The following is a 13924-nucleotide window of genomic DNA, read 5'->3' on the forward strand; positions in this document are numbered from 1 at the left end:
TTTATCACACCATTCCACAAATGACTTCACCTCCTCTCTGTAATTCCCCCTCCCCGTCACCTCGAATGAGACCCCCCACTGTTGTGTCGTCCGCATACTTAATAATTTGGTTTGTGCTGAACTTGGCACAACAATCGTGGGTCATGAGCATGAAGAGGAGGGGACTTAGAACACACCCCTGTGGAGAACCTGTGCTCAAGGAGATGGTATCTGATTTATTCTTTCCTACCCGTACGTACTGTGGCCTATCCATTAGAAAGTCCAATATCCAGTTTTGCAGAGGTAGTCAGGACATCTGTCAATGAACTGAATCTCAAGAGAAGGTGGGTCATGCAGCAAGACAATAACCCTAAGCACACAAGTCGTTCTACCATAGAATGGTTAAAGAAGAATAAAGTTAATGTTTTAGAATGGCCAAGTCAAAGTCCTGACCTTAATCCAATCAAAATGTTGTGGAAGGACCTGAAGCGAGCAGTTAATGTGAGGAAACCCACCAACATCCCAGAGTTGAAGCTGTTCTGTATGGAGGAATGGGCTAAAATTCCTCCGGGCCAGTGTGCAGGATTGATCAACAGTTACCGGAAACATTTAGTTGCAGTTATTGCTGCAAAGGGGGGTCACACCAGATACTGAAAGCAAAGGTTCACATACTTTTGCCACTCACAAATATGTAATATTCAATCATTTTCCTCAATAAATAAATGACCAAGTATAATATTTTTGTCTCATTTGTTTAACTGGTTTCTCTTTATCTACTTTTAGGACTTGAGTGAAAATCTGATGATGTTTTAGGTCATATTTATGCAGAAATATAGAAAATTCTAAAGGGTTCACAAACTTTCAAGCACAACTGTAGGTATGTCAGAGGACTGGGACTTTGTGAAGTGGGGTTCAGCCTCACGTGTGGAGGCAAAGCGGGGTGGGGGGACCAGGGAGGGGGAGAAAGAGAGCAAGCTATCTCTAATCTATTGTTTTAATCCTTATAATTATAATTACAAACGTTACAACAGACTGCATGGCAATAATCCGTGGGAAAACTTGAAATTAAGGTCAAAGAAGTGAACAATTTCTGTTTAACACATCCGTCTTCAAAGATTACGGAGGTCTCACAGTCAGAAAACATTAAGTAGGCCAATGACAATCGATTTATGTTTTGCCCAGATAGTTTTGATAAGGTGATTCACGTAAGGATTCATTTAATACCAGGTAAGCATACTGTTCTAAATGAAACATTCAGAGGAGGTCATCATCTCAGATACATGTGGAACATCAGTAAATAGTAAAGTGAAACAATAAAACAAGCGAAAGCATAAAGGATTCCCATGCACACACTTCTTACTACGATACAAGTACCTTTTGGTGAAGTCCTTGAAACATAATCGTAGTTTATTATGATGTCTGAATAACTTTGGATCATTTGGAATGTCTGACAGGAACACTTGAGCCACTTCCAAAGGACCCTGACAGGAAAAAAAATTAAAAAGCAGTTTCACATGTTAGTGCTCATGCTGGGCCTCTCTGATGTGCTCTGCCTACCATTACCAAAGCAGAGATCCCCCATTACAAGCAGACACATTTTACACATGAAAACATCAAGCATCTAACTAGCTACTCAAAAGTTTCATTAGACTTTAACCTCCTTAGTGTTAGACTCAAGTGTCACTTGGGCTGTAAAAACAGGGCTAAAAGAGTCAGTCGCAAGTGTCATTTGGGCAACAGTAAAGACGCATCTCACGCAAGACCTGAGGGTTTACTCGGGCTGTAAAAGTGCCAACAGCGTTAATGCTGAGTGTTACTCGTTCAACAGTTTAGTCATGTCCTGCATAACAACAATAGATAGATAGATAGATAGATAGATAGATAGATAGATAGATAGATAGATAGATAGATAGATAGAGAGACAGAGAGAGATAGATAGAGAGATAGAGAGACAGAGAGAGATAGATAGAGAGACAGAGAGAGATAGATAGAGAGATAGAGAGACAGAGAGAGATAGATAGAGAGACAGAGAGAGATAGATAGATACAGATAAAGAGAGTTAGATAGAGAGATAGATAGATAGAGAGATAGATAGACAGATAGATAGATAGAGAGATAGAGATAGAGAGATAGATAGAGAGACAGAGAGAGATAGATAGATAGATAGATAGATAGAGAGAGAGATAGAGAGACAGAGAGAGATAGAGATAGAGAGAGAGATAGATAGAGAGATAGACAGATAGAGAGATAGAGAGAGAGAGATAGATAGAGAGATACTTTATTAATCCAGCAGCAGCATACTGATACAAAAAACAATATTAAAGAGTAATAAAAATGCAGGTAAAAACAAACAACTTTGTATAATGTTAACGTTTACCCCCCGGGGTGGAATTGAAGAGTTGCATAGTTTGGGGGGAGGCACGATCTTCTCAGTCTGTCAGTAGCACATTTTCATACAAAAAAGTAGCTCAAAGTGCTTTACATAATGAAGAAAAATAAAACACAAAGTAAGACATTAAAATAAGACAATATTAGTTAACGCAGTGGTTCCCAAAGTAGGGGTCGTGACCCTCTGGGGGGTCGTGAGACATTGGGGGGGGGGGGTCGCGAGATGATTTCCAAGAAATCAAATACTTTTAAAAAATTTTTTAGAAATTAATTAATCCACCCATCTCATTAGGTGAGGTGTTTTGTTGAAATTAAACGAATGAGTAAATAACAATTTTTTAAAAAGTTATATGGTTGTTAGTGTGTTATGTTCTTTTTTGTTGTCATGCTCTTGTTTGGATAGGATATTTTGTTGAAATTAAACAAATGAGTAAATTACTATTAAAAAAAATTATATGGTTGTTAGAGCATTGTGTTCTTTCGTGTTGTCATGCTCATGTTTGGATAGGCCTATTGGCGCATGTGCACCGTTGCGCGCAACATTTGTATATTTTAACCACATCCGAGGATAGTGGGGGTCACGAGTCACTGGCACGGTTATTTTGGGGGTCGTGAGCTGAAAAGTTTGGGAACCCCCGAGTTAACATAGAATAAGAGTAAGGTCCGATGGCCAGGGAGGACAGAAAAAACAAAAAAAAAACTCCAAACAGCTGGAGAAAAAAATAAAATCTGCAGGGGTTCAGAGGTCACGAGACCACCCAGTCCCCACTGGGCATTCTACCTAACAAAAATGAAATAGTCCTCTTTGTATTTAAGGTTCTCACGGAAGGACTTGATGATGATGGTCATGCAGACTTCTGGCTTTTAATCCATCAAGTCCGATCATTACCCAGGCATCGGTGTACAAGCATCCTCTCTAAGCCTCGTAATGGCGTTTCGTAAAAAAAACACCTCTGATCAGCAGTGATGACGAACCAAATCTGTCTTCAGGCAGTGAAATTGAAATGATCAGTGAAACAAAAAGTGATTCTGGGATTTAGAAAGTGACACATGTGTCACTCACACATATTATTATTATTATTTGTATCATTTATATACTTTATACACTTATGACTTTGTACTTTAAGTGTTTTGCATGTTTCACAGCAAAATTTTTCAAGCCAAAAAATACAGTGTTTTTATACGTTTGAGAAAAAGAGGCTAATAAAGAGGCTAATATAAATGACTATTTCCAATCCACAAAAACATGTAAATAATTGTACTTTTTCAATATAACTGCATTAAACAGCTGATGTGGTAGGGAGCTGGAAATGGAGTAGTCAAGAGTGCTGGTCCAGTCCTGACCTCCGACTCCCTACATGGTCTTGATGGCATTCATTATGGAAATATGCTATACCAGTAATGGCGTACTGCGCGATAACGTGCAGTGAATGCACTTGACTTTTGAGTGTTCCTAGTTTTCCTCCTCTTTCTCTGTACGTTTATCATTCATTTGCTCAGAGGTTGATGCGCCTGCTGCTTCCTGAGCAGCTCTTCTTTATTCCACCCTAGCGGCCTGCGTCTTCTCTTCTTTCGTTGGCATCTTTTCACATTAAAACTGATTTGTTGCAATTACTTAGTACGTTTTCCTTCATTTTCCACTTAAGCTGGCACTTAAGTCTTCAATCTGCCTCAAGAATGATTTAAGATATGAAGAGGTAGGGGAAGTGACGGTGAAAGTGGGAGGAAATGAGAACGGCGCCCGTATGCATGCGCCGTGCAACCACCCTGCTGGCCGCTGCAGAGAGTTGATTCTACAATAAAACAAAATAAAAATAAAAAGAGGAATAACCTTGAAGGTCAATCATCACCCCGAAAGCGGATAGTAGATGTCACATAGTATACCAAATTCCAAGTCAAATCGGTCAAACGGTTTATGAGCGACAGGTGATTGAAAATCCTGGCCAGACAAACAGACAGCCATGGTAGCATATTATATATAAAGATAAAACTTTACTGTAAAATGTACTTTCATTAATGTTCCACTCATTAATAGACAAGATGGTGACTATCAGTTTTCATTATTTGCACAACAGACTTAATTCTCTTCTGTCAAGGCAACCTGTCACTCCGCACGCACTGAACTCTTCTCTCTGGTTATATCAAATAGCTAGTACTGTTACCTTCATTGGACTCTCATCATTATTTGATTTTTAAGCTTAAAACATTTAAGATATTTAGTTGACCAAGAATCGACAGAACATTGCTTTTATTATTGCCTTGGCCGTATTGAGGACAATTGTTTTTTTAATTCTTCTCTGTATTAGAAGTACAACTGATCCATTACCAGGGCATGAAGATATAAGGATTAAATTCTAGAAATTGCCTCTAAAGTAAACAGTGAATATATACAGTAATCCCTCGCTATATCGCGCTTCGCCTTTCGCGGCTTCACTCCATCACGGATTTTATATGTAAGCATATTTAAATATATATCGCAGATTTTTTGCTGCTTCGCGGGTTTCTGCGGACAATGGGTCTTTTAATTTCTGGTACATGCTTCCTCAGTTGGTTTGCCCAGTTGATTTCATACAAGGGACGCTATTGGCAGATGGCTGAGAAGCTACCCAACTTACTTTTCTCTTTCTATTGCGCTGACTTTCTCTGATCCTGACGTAGGGGGACTGAGCAGGGGGGCTGTTCGCACACCTAGACAATACGGATGCTCGTCTAAAAATGCTGAAAGATTATCTTCACGTTGCTACCTTCTGTGCAGCTGCTTCCTGAAGCGACATGCTGCACGGTGCTTCGCATACTTAAAAGCTCGAAGGGCACGTATTGATTTTTGATTGAAAAACAAACTCTGTCTCTCTCTCTCTCTCTCTCTCTCTGCTTATGACGGAGGGGGGTGTGAGCTGCCGCCTTCAACAGCTTTGTGCCGCGGTGCTTCGCATACTTAAAAGCCAAACAGCCCTATTGATTTGTTTGCTTTTCTCTATCTCTCTGACATGCTCTGCTCCTGACGCGCACTCCTTTTGAAGAGGAAGATATGTTTGCATTCTTTTAATTGTGAGACAGAACTGTCATCTCTGTCTTGTCATGGAGCACAGTTTAAACTTTTGAAAAAGAGACAAATGTTTGTTTGCAGTGTTTGAATAACGTTCCTGTCTCTCTACAACCTCCTGTGTTTCTGCGCAAATCTGTGACCCAAGCATGACAATATAAAAATAAACCATATAAACATATGGTTTCTACTTCGCAGATTTTCTTATTTCGCGGGGTGGCTCTGGAACGCAACCCCCCACGATGGAGGAGGGATTACTGTATACACACCCAAATGAACTGAATTTTATATATAAACATACCAAACCCAATTTTAGGGCAAACTAGTTTAGACTAGGCCAAAACAGTTTGCTGAAGCAGATTGGATGAATCTAGTCCGAACTAGATTATCCAGAAATCAATGTAGAGCTACTAGGACAATGATTTGTCCTAGTCTAAACTAGTTTGGCCTCCATTTCACACTTTCATAGGCAAAACCAATTCATCCTAATGTGGTATGCGCTAGCCTCTTTGCAGTTCTGCCACTCACGTATGGAGATGCAGATGTACAATTTAAACAGATTTTAATTTTCATGTGAAGTGTTACATTTGCATCAACGCGACTTATAACTGCCCGTGATTGAATTTCGTTTCTTTCTCTGTATTAAATAAATCGACTTTTTCGAATGTTTGGCTCTGAGATTTGTTAATTGTCATAGTAAAAGCTATTCTAACGGGAAACTGTAAATGTTTTAATATAAATGGCATATCAAGATCTCCTTTGTTGTCTAATGTTATCTGCGGAACATGTACTATATTACCTTTCTTGGACACATCCTTCTTTCAGCAGTAATTTGTGCGGTGGAAGACCAGACGGTGTTAACGATTGTAGATATTCTTCGTGATATTGTAAGTTGACGTTTTCATCTTCCACATCATCACCACCAACTGTTTCAGCAGAGTCTATTGATATGCATTTAAAAAATTTGACGTGTAACCGATCGACAATTTTCGCATTAATTCGTTTGACTTTCTCATTTCTCGGTGCTAGGATTGCCCGTGAACTCATTTCTTCTGTTGATAACCCTTCGTGATGAAATTCTTCAATAAGATTTGGACATAATACGTCTTTTTTAATTGGAACTTAAAGTGAGAAAAACGTAAAAATGTATAAGAGCTGAGAGTGCAGGAAGTGTGTCTGAGAAACGCATTCACACGAATGAGAGGTGACAGGACCGTGGTCTTGTTTGAATATGGTTGATAGGAGGACGTCACTTGAAAAAATCTCATGGCAATATTCTCATCTCACGGGACTTGAAAAAAATTCTTCTCCAAAAAGTCTTGTGGTGTCGAAAGATTTTTTATATAATAGAGATTATATACAGTGGAACCTCGGTTTGCAAGTAACTTGGTTTACGAGTGTTTTGCAAGACGAGCTAAAATTTTTAATAAATTTTGACTTGATAAACGAGCGAGGTCTTGCAGTACGAGTAGTATGTATACGCTTGGTCTTCTGAGCATCATGTGATCACAACTGAGCTGATGGTTCTTCTCTCTTTCTCTTGCTGCGGGATTGTGGGTAATCGCAACACCAGCTTTATTCAGCTTGAAACAGCAACAGCGCGGTTATTTATTGTAGCGGGATCTGCCACTCTCCTATACACAGACACAGCAGTCAGGCAGAGTCGTGGCCAAGTAATACTGTGCCCCGCGCATTTATAATGTTCCTTGTGTCACCCATCGACGGCAGGCACTTATAGCATGTCTGCGATCTTTTCGGATTTGCCTTTACAGCGAACTGCTACAGTGCTGGGAGACTGCGATTGCTTTGGGACGCACTTCCGCGTGTCGTCCTGTTTGGTGGAATCCCACAAGAGTTTAGAAACTCACTCACACCAGCCATGATTCTTTTCAAAGGTAAAGTGCAGGTTAATTTGTTTTATGTATTTTTACTTTATATTTTGTATCAATAATTTTTTATATGAATAGTTTTGGGTTGTGGAACAAATCAACTGAGTTTCCATTATTTCTTATGGGGAAATTCACTTTCATGTATGAGTGCTTTGGACTGCGAACACATTTCCGGAACGAATTATGCTCGCAAACTCAGGTTCCACTGTATATAAAAGAAAGTTCCCATTCCTTTCCTATCTTAATTAACATCCTTTATTTACATCCTCTTTCTGACACACCTGCAAGTGAGTTCTTTTAGTCAACAAATTATTCAGCAAAATTGTGTCGAGAAATGCTTTGGAGACTCCTTGATACTACCAACAATACACTGGGACTGGAACAGGCAAGTCAGAATGTTTCTTTTCTTTCTTTTGAAAGTTTTGGTCCTTTTTAGTCATTATGGTGAGTGTATATTTATTTTTTTATCGATTTATTATTTATTTATTTAAAAGGCTTCTTTAAAAATTCAAATTTCCCCCAAGGGGACAAAGAGAGAGGGAGAGAGAGAAAATTCATTTTGTCTATCATCATATATTGCCTTTCATATCTATCTTATAGTGCCTTTTACGTCCATCCATCCAATCATTGAGACACTACTGTCACAGATCTTCTCTTGTTATTTGTGACTATTATGTATAAATTACCTTCCTCGTATATTTCTCCCAGATAAGTAACTATGGCTCGTTTCAAATTAATACCACAACGTTTTGAGTATGTCATTATGGAACAATTGAGGATCAAAGTGTGTGTACACCTATTTTATTTTAGTTCATTTTTCTTAAACTACAGTCACCTGCCTTGCATTCATTTCTCGGTGTTTATAGTTTTTACATATTCCTCATTTTTCTAAATTCTCATTTCTATCAGAGTGAAATATCATTGTATAAACTGATTACTTAATAATGTCCTAATAACCTGCAGTAGTACAAGTTCATTTAATGAACAATTTAGAATGATTATAAATGTGTAATGTCAGTATTTATTTGACAAATGTACTTTGCTACAAGATAATAATCCTTTTAAAAGCACCTGATTGACAGTTGTTCCCACAGAGCCTTGGAGCACCATCTGTAGCATCTTTGGATCCGCTGGCTCCTGATGGGTGGCAAATGCAAGTTCTTGGGTTTTTTTCTGCATATCCTCAATAGCCACTTCAATTGGTGTCGAAATGATCTATATAAAAACAACCTTATTAATGTATTTCATCCTAAATGAAACCAGACAGACACATATTTCTATGTAGGTTCAAGGTCCACAAAGTAAACCAGCCAGGTGATGGGACAGTGCAGGACAAGAAGACTGTCGCCTCTGCAGACAGCACTCTCTCCAGGAATGAGACTTCTAGATGAAGACAGGGGTCTCTCACTAGCTCTGGAGCAATGCCACAAGGCTTCTGTGCATATGGACATACTGACTACCCCCTGGCATTTGGATTCACATTAACGTTTGCATTTAACTTCAAAGAACATTCAGCCATCTTGGAGACATTTTATTTATATAGTGCCCATTCAAAATTTAGACAGAAGGCATTCCACATTTAAGGACTGTCACCTTAAGTGAATTGCAGTGCATAACTAATTACAAAGATAGTTTCACAGTTTTCACACAGATTTGAAGCTATGTAATACATCACACATGTTAGTGCAAGGCAAGGATTACATTATTAGACATTCATCGTGAACAGAGCTGAAATAAAAACAAGGGCACTACGCAGCACACTATATTCAAGTCAGTTGCAGTCTGTCCCTTCATAAATTCAGAGCAAATTTAAAAAATCATTCAATTCACTTGCAGATTCAGTGCTTCAGTGCCTTGACATCCTGTGACTCTGACAAGTAACTGAGATTACTGGTCTGCCTACCCAAAATTTTAATAGTAGGGGAAATACTGAATGTTGAAACAATTAAGTAGAATTTTTAATAATCAAGTATTTAATGAAAGACAGATGGTGGGCTCTACGTAATAAACTAGATGAAATGAAACCCAATGATCTTCATTCACCCACTGCAAAAATGAGGAAGAAGTGGAGCAGATTTACTCTTGACCAGTGTTCAGTTTACCAACTGGAAGCATGTTAAAGCCAATATAAATACTCCAGGGAAACTAATGAACTTGCTGTTTATCAGAAAAAAATTTAATGTGATCTGGCAATTCAATAAAATGAGGCTGAGGACCTGGTGATGGATTTATCAAAATCACAAACGTTCCTCATTCCCATTAACTAAGTAAATTGAAGTTTAGTAACTCACTCAGGGTTGCTTTTTTGTTACAGATATACAGACAGAAAACAATTAGTAACACTTAAGTTTCATTCTTAATTCAAGAAAGGACCAGATGCACTACTGGAAGAACACACCAAACAATGAATAACATCCATCCATCCATCCATTTTCCAACCCGCTGAATCCGAACACAGGGTCACGGGGGTCTGCTGGAGCCAATCCCAGCCAACACAGGGCACAAGGCAGGAACCAATCCTGGGTAGGGTGCCAACCCACCGCAGGGCACACACAAACACACACCAAGCACACACTAGGGCCAATTTAGAATCGCCAATCCACCTAACCTGCATGTCTTTGGACTGTGGGAGGAAACCCACGCAGACACGGGGAGAACATGCAAACTCCACGCAGGGAGGACCCGGGAAGCGAACCCAGGTCCCCAGGTCTCCCAACTGCGAGGCAGCAGCGCTACCCACTGCGCCACCGTGCCGCCCTGAATAACACCATTTCACAAATAAGCAGACAAGCTCTCCACATAGACAAGACGTTACCTCCCTTTTTCATTCCTCTGCCCTTTTACAGTACTGCACAATGACTGCCACTGATCAGCAATCCACATTTAATTAAATGCAGGGCTTACCTCTTCTTTATGGATGACATTGATCCTGGTTTTAATATAAGGAAATGCATGTGACGTTGTTAGGATTGTCTTGCGCTTGAATTGTTCGTGGAGGTCACCATGGGCTCTCCCATCCAGTGTGAATGGTGTACAGTACATGAACCGCCTCAAATTATAATTTTTATCAAAGTATGTGATCCTGTCCTTCATTTCGTAGGTATCAAAGTAAGGTTCCACATACGTTATTTGAATATATGCCTGGAGAGAAAAGGAAAAAAAGTCAGCGGCTAAATTCAAGAGCAACACAACTGATTACAAAATAACAGAAAGGCATACAGTATGTTCTTAGCATTCATTGTGCCTGTAGTGATGGGAATTGCTTGGGAAACAGCAATATAACTTTAACATAATACAACATAATAAAGCTTTTTATAATGTTTTTCAATATATTGTGTGATTTAATTATGCAACATACGGGTCCCTTTCTGTTTGACTGGAGTTAAAACTGAATGAAATCCTCAAAAGGCAAAAATGTGTCAATTTACAAAAAAGAGAATTAGCAAAAAACAGCATGTAACACTCCAGTATATATTACATATACAGTTTGAATATATGCCCTTGAACGTGTTTTTGAAATTCTGTATGCTAAATACATACATACATACACACACACACATTATATATATATATATATATATATATATATATATATATATATATATATATATATACAGTGGAACCTCGGTTCACGACCATAATTCGTTCCAAAACTCTGGTCGTAAACCGATTTGGTCGTGAACCGAAGCAATTTCCCCCATAGGATTGTATGTAAGTAAAATTAATCCGTTCCAGACCATACGAACTGTATGTAAATATATATTTTTTTAAGTTTTTAAGCACAAATATAGTTAATTATACCATAGAATGCACTGTGTAATAGTAAACTAAAAACTCCTTTCCTCTTATTTAGTACAGTAATCCCTCGCTTCTTCGCGGTTCACTTTTCGCGGATTCACGACTTTGTGGATTTTATATGTAAGCATATCTAAATTCATAATGCAGATTTTTCGCTGTTTTGCGGGTTTCTGCAGACAATGGGTCTTTTTACTTGCTTCCTCAGTTGGTTTGCCCAGTTGATTTCATACAAGAGATGCTATTGGCGGATGGCTGAGAAGCTACCCAATCAGAGCACGCAGTTAAGTTCCTGTGTGCTGCTGATTGGCTCAGTGACGGAGTGTTGCAATAACCAGGAAGTCTCATCTCACTCATTCATCATTAACGTGCTAATGCTTCAGGGGCCGTGTCCAAGCAGCAACAGAAGATGCAAATGATTGCAGAAAAGGTAAAGGTTTTGGATATGTTGAAGGAAGGGAACAGCTACACCGCTGCAGGACATCGATTCTTTTTATTTAAAAAGGAGGAAAAGCATATAAGATCTACGGCCGCAGTGTCCTTTAACCAGGGTGCAAAACGAGTTGCAAGTGGACGTGATAAGGCAGTAGTCTGGATGGAATCTACTTTAGGAATCTTTGCAACAAGGTCGACGACGTCATGACCGCCTACAAGCTGCTACGTGTACTTCGCTATACAGTAAGTGTAAACTTATCTACCGATTTCATATTGCTTAGCAGTTGTCCCTGTTATTAATAGAGTAAATGGTGGGTTGTAAACAATACAGGGAGGGTTTAAAAACGTCCAAATACACGTTAAATAATTAAATAAATATAGTGTCCCTACTTCGCGGAAATTCAATTATCGCGGTCGGCCTTGGAACCTATCTCCCGCGATAAGTGAGGGATTACTGTAGAGGTATTCCCTTTTTATTTTTTAATGCTGCTATTTGCGTAATATTTTTTACTAGGAAAAAAGGCACATGTAAGAACTTCAATCTTTAATTTAAATAAATTTGAATCAATACAAATGCAGTAAATCAAACACAAATTTAATTGCATGGGTGCCCTAAAAGAACCAATAATCCAAAATTGAATACATTTCTTAGTAAAAATGCTGTTTAAATATCTAGCAATACTTAACACTTAAAAGTTACTGAAATCATTAGACTCAATCCACCATTAAACTAAGCAAGCCTGACAATCTTACCTTATTAGGATCCAATTTACATTTGTCCACTGGGTTTGAATCTTTGATAACTTCCACCATATCTTCTCCAAATCTCTCACCATAAAATCCCTTCAGCAATAAAAACACAATAGCAATCATTTGCAGTAAAAGTTGTTTCAAATATGCTAGTTATCAAATTAAAAGAAGCTGACATTCAGGATACAGTGTACCGATGAAAACAAAACAGACTTACAGTAAATACAGGAAGCAAAGAGTTATAGGACAAAAAAAAAATGTTCTGAATTAAAAGGTGGGGGGGGGCCACTGTTGTTTTTAATTTATATAAATTATCTAAACAAGAATGTTACCTAACCGAACCGGGTATGTTTAGAGAGGACACCAAACTAATGGTGGCTGACGGGTATGGGCTAGCTAACAGGATACTAGCTGAAGTGTGTGGAGTACAAAATCAAGGGAGATTATCTCTAAACTGAACAGCACACTTGTAACACCTCATATAGAATACTCTTTTGTTCTTCAAGTTTCAAGAAAAGACAGCACTACGGAAAATCCAGATATACGTAAACTACTAGAATTATTTAAGGGCTGCAGGATGTGCTTTTAGTATGTTATGAAGGTACAAATACATATATAACAAGAATTATCAATATGCACATTAACAAAGTGTAGGTATTTAATAAGCCAAAAGTGTTTAGAATTGCATCAGTTACAATTTCACAGAACAGGATTTCAGTCATTGGTACAGTATACTGGCCATTCAGCACACAGGGAGCAAGGCCTTTCCGGCCGTGGGACGACTTATTCTAGAGCCTGATGTCTGAGGATAGATACAACCTCACACAGCGCTTCCTGGAGCAATGCATTTGTCTCAGTCTGTTCCCAAATATACTCCTCTGTTTAGTCAAGACCTCATATGGAGGTTGAGAGTCACTGACAGGGGTGTCCAACTCCGGGCCTGGAGGGCCGCAGTGGCTACAGGTTTTCATTCTAACCCTTTTCCTAATCAGTGACCAGTTTTCACTGCTAATTAATTCCTTTTCCCTTCATTCCAATAGCCCTGTTTTTAAGGATTCAGTCCTCTGAATTGATTTGTTTCTTCATTAAATGGAAGCCAAACAGAAATGAGACGTGAAACGAGCCAACAGATGACCAGCTAAACTGGGATTTCAAACTCCAACCAATTTCACTCCAAACAGTCTCTTAATGAGAAGCTGTTTCTTGCTGTTAATTAAGCCCGTTATTCAATTCAATGGCTTGTTGCTGCTCTCATTCTGCCACAGCAGATATTTCCAAATTTGTTGATTTTTCTGTTTTTTCTAAGAACACCGTCAACATGTTTTGGTGACCAACCTTACCGAGACCTTCACCTTTCTTTATCTTCAGATATTGTGTGATTGGCACAGGTGAGCTGGTCATATGGTGGCTTGTTTGTCTCATTATTGTTTGGCTACTAATTAAGAAAAAAGAGAGAACTAAGGGGCCTGAGCCAAGTTAATTAGCAGTAAAAATGGCTCACTAATGAAGAAGATGGTTAGAATGAAAACATGCAGCCACTGCGGCCCTCGAGGACCGGAGTTTGACACCTGTGGTCTAGAATAATAAGAAGCTTCCTGAGTGAGCAGAAGGATTAAGAGCACTTGAAGATTAAAAGATATGAGTG

General features: G+C 38.8%; 1 protein-coding gene across 10 annotated transcripts in view; it reads right to left on the bottom strand.

Moving 5' to 3' along the window:
- Nucleotides 1–13924, bottom strand: part of dock7 (dedicator of cytokinesis 7) — a 281118-nt gene that overhangs the window by 16317 nt on the left and 250877 nt on the right. For all 10 annotated transcript variants that reach the window (XM_051932685.1, XM_051932692.1, XM_051932691.1 and 7 more), the window contains 4 exons: nt 12283–12372; nt 10204–10440; nt 8371–8514; nt 1354–1460 (listed from right to left, as the gene is read on the bottom strand). In XM_051932685.1, coding sequence (XP_051788645.1) covers nt 1354–1460; nt 8371–8514; nt 10204–10440; nt 12283–12372 — 578 coding nt within the window. The remainder of the gene's footprint in view (nt 1–1353; nt 1461–8370; nt 8515–10203; nt 10441–12282; nt 12373–13924) is intronic.

The sequence above is a fragment of the Erpetoichthys calabaricus genome, chromosome 10 (genome assembly GCF_900747795.2).
Source record: "Erpetoichthys calabaricus chromosome 10, fErpCal1.3, whole genome shotgun sequence".
In the NCBI taxonomy this organism is placed as follows: domain Eukaryota; kingdom Metazoa; phylum Chordata; class Cladistia; order Polypteriformes; family Polypteridae; genus Erpetoichthys; species Erpetoichthys calabaricus.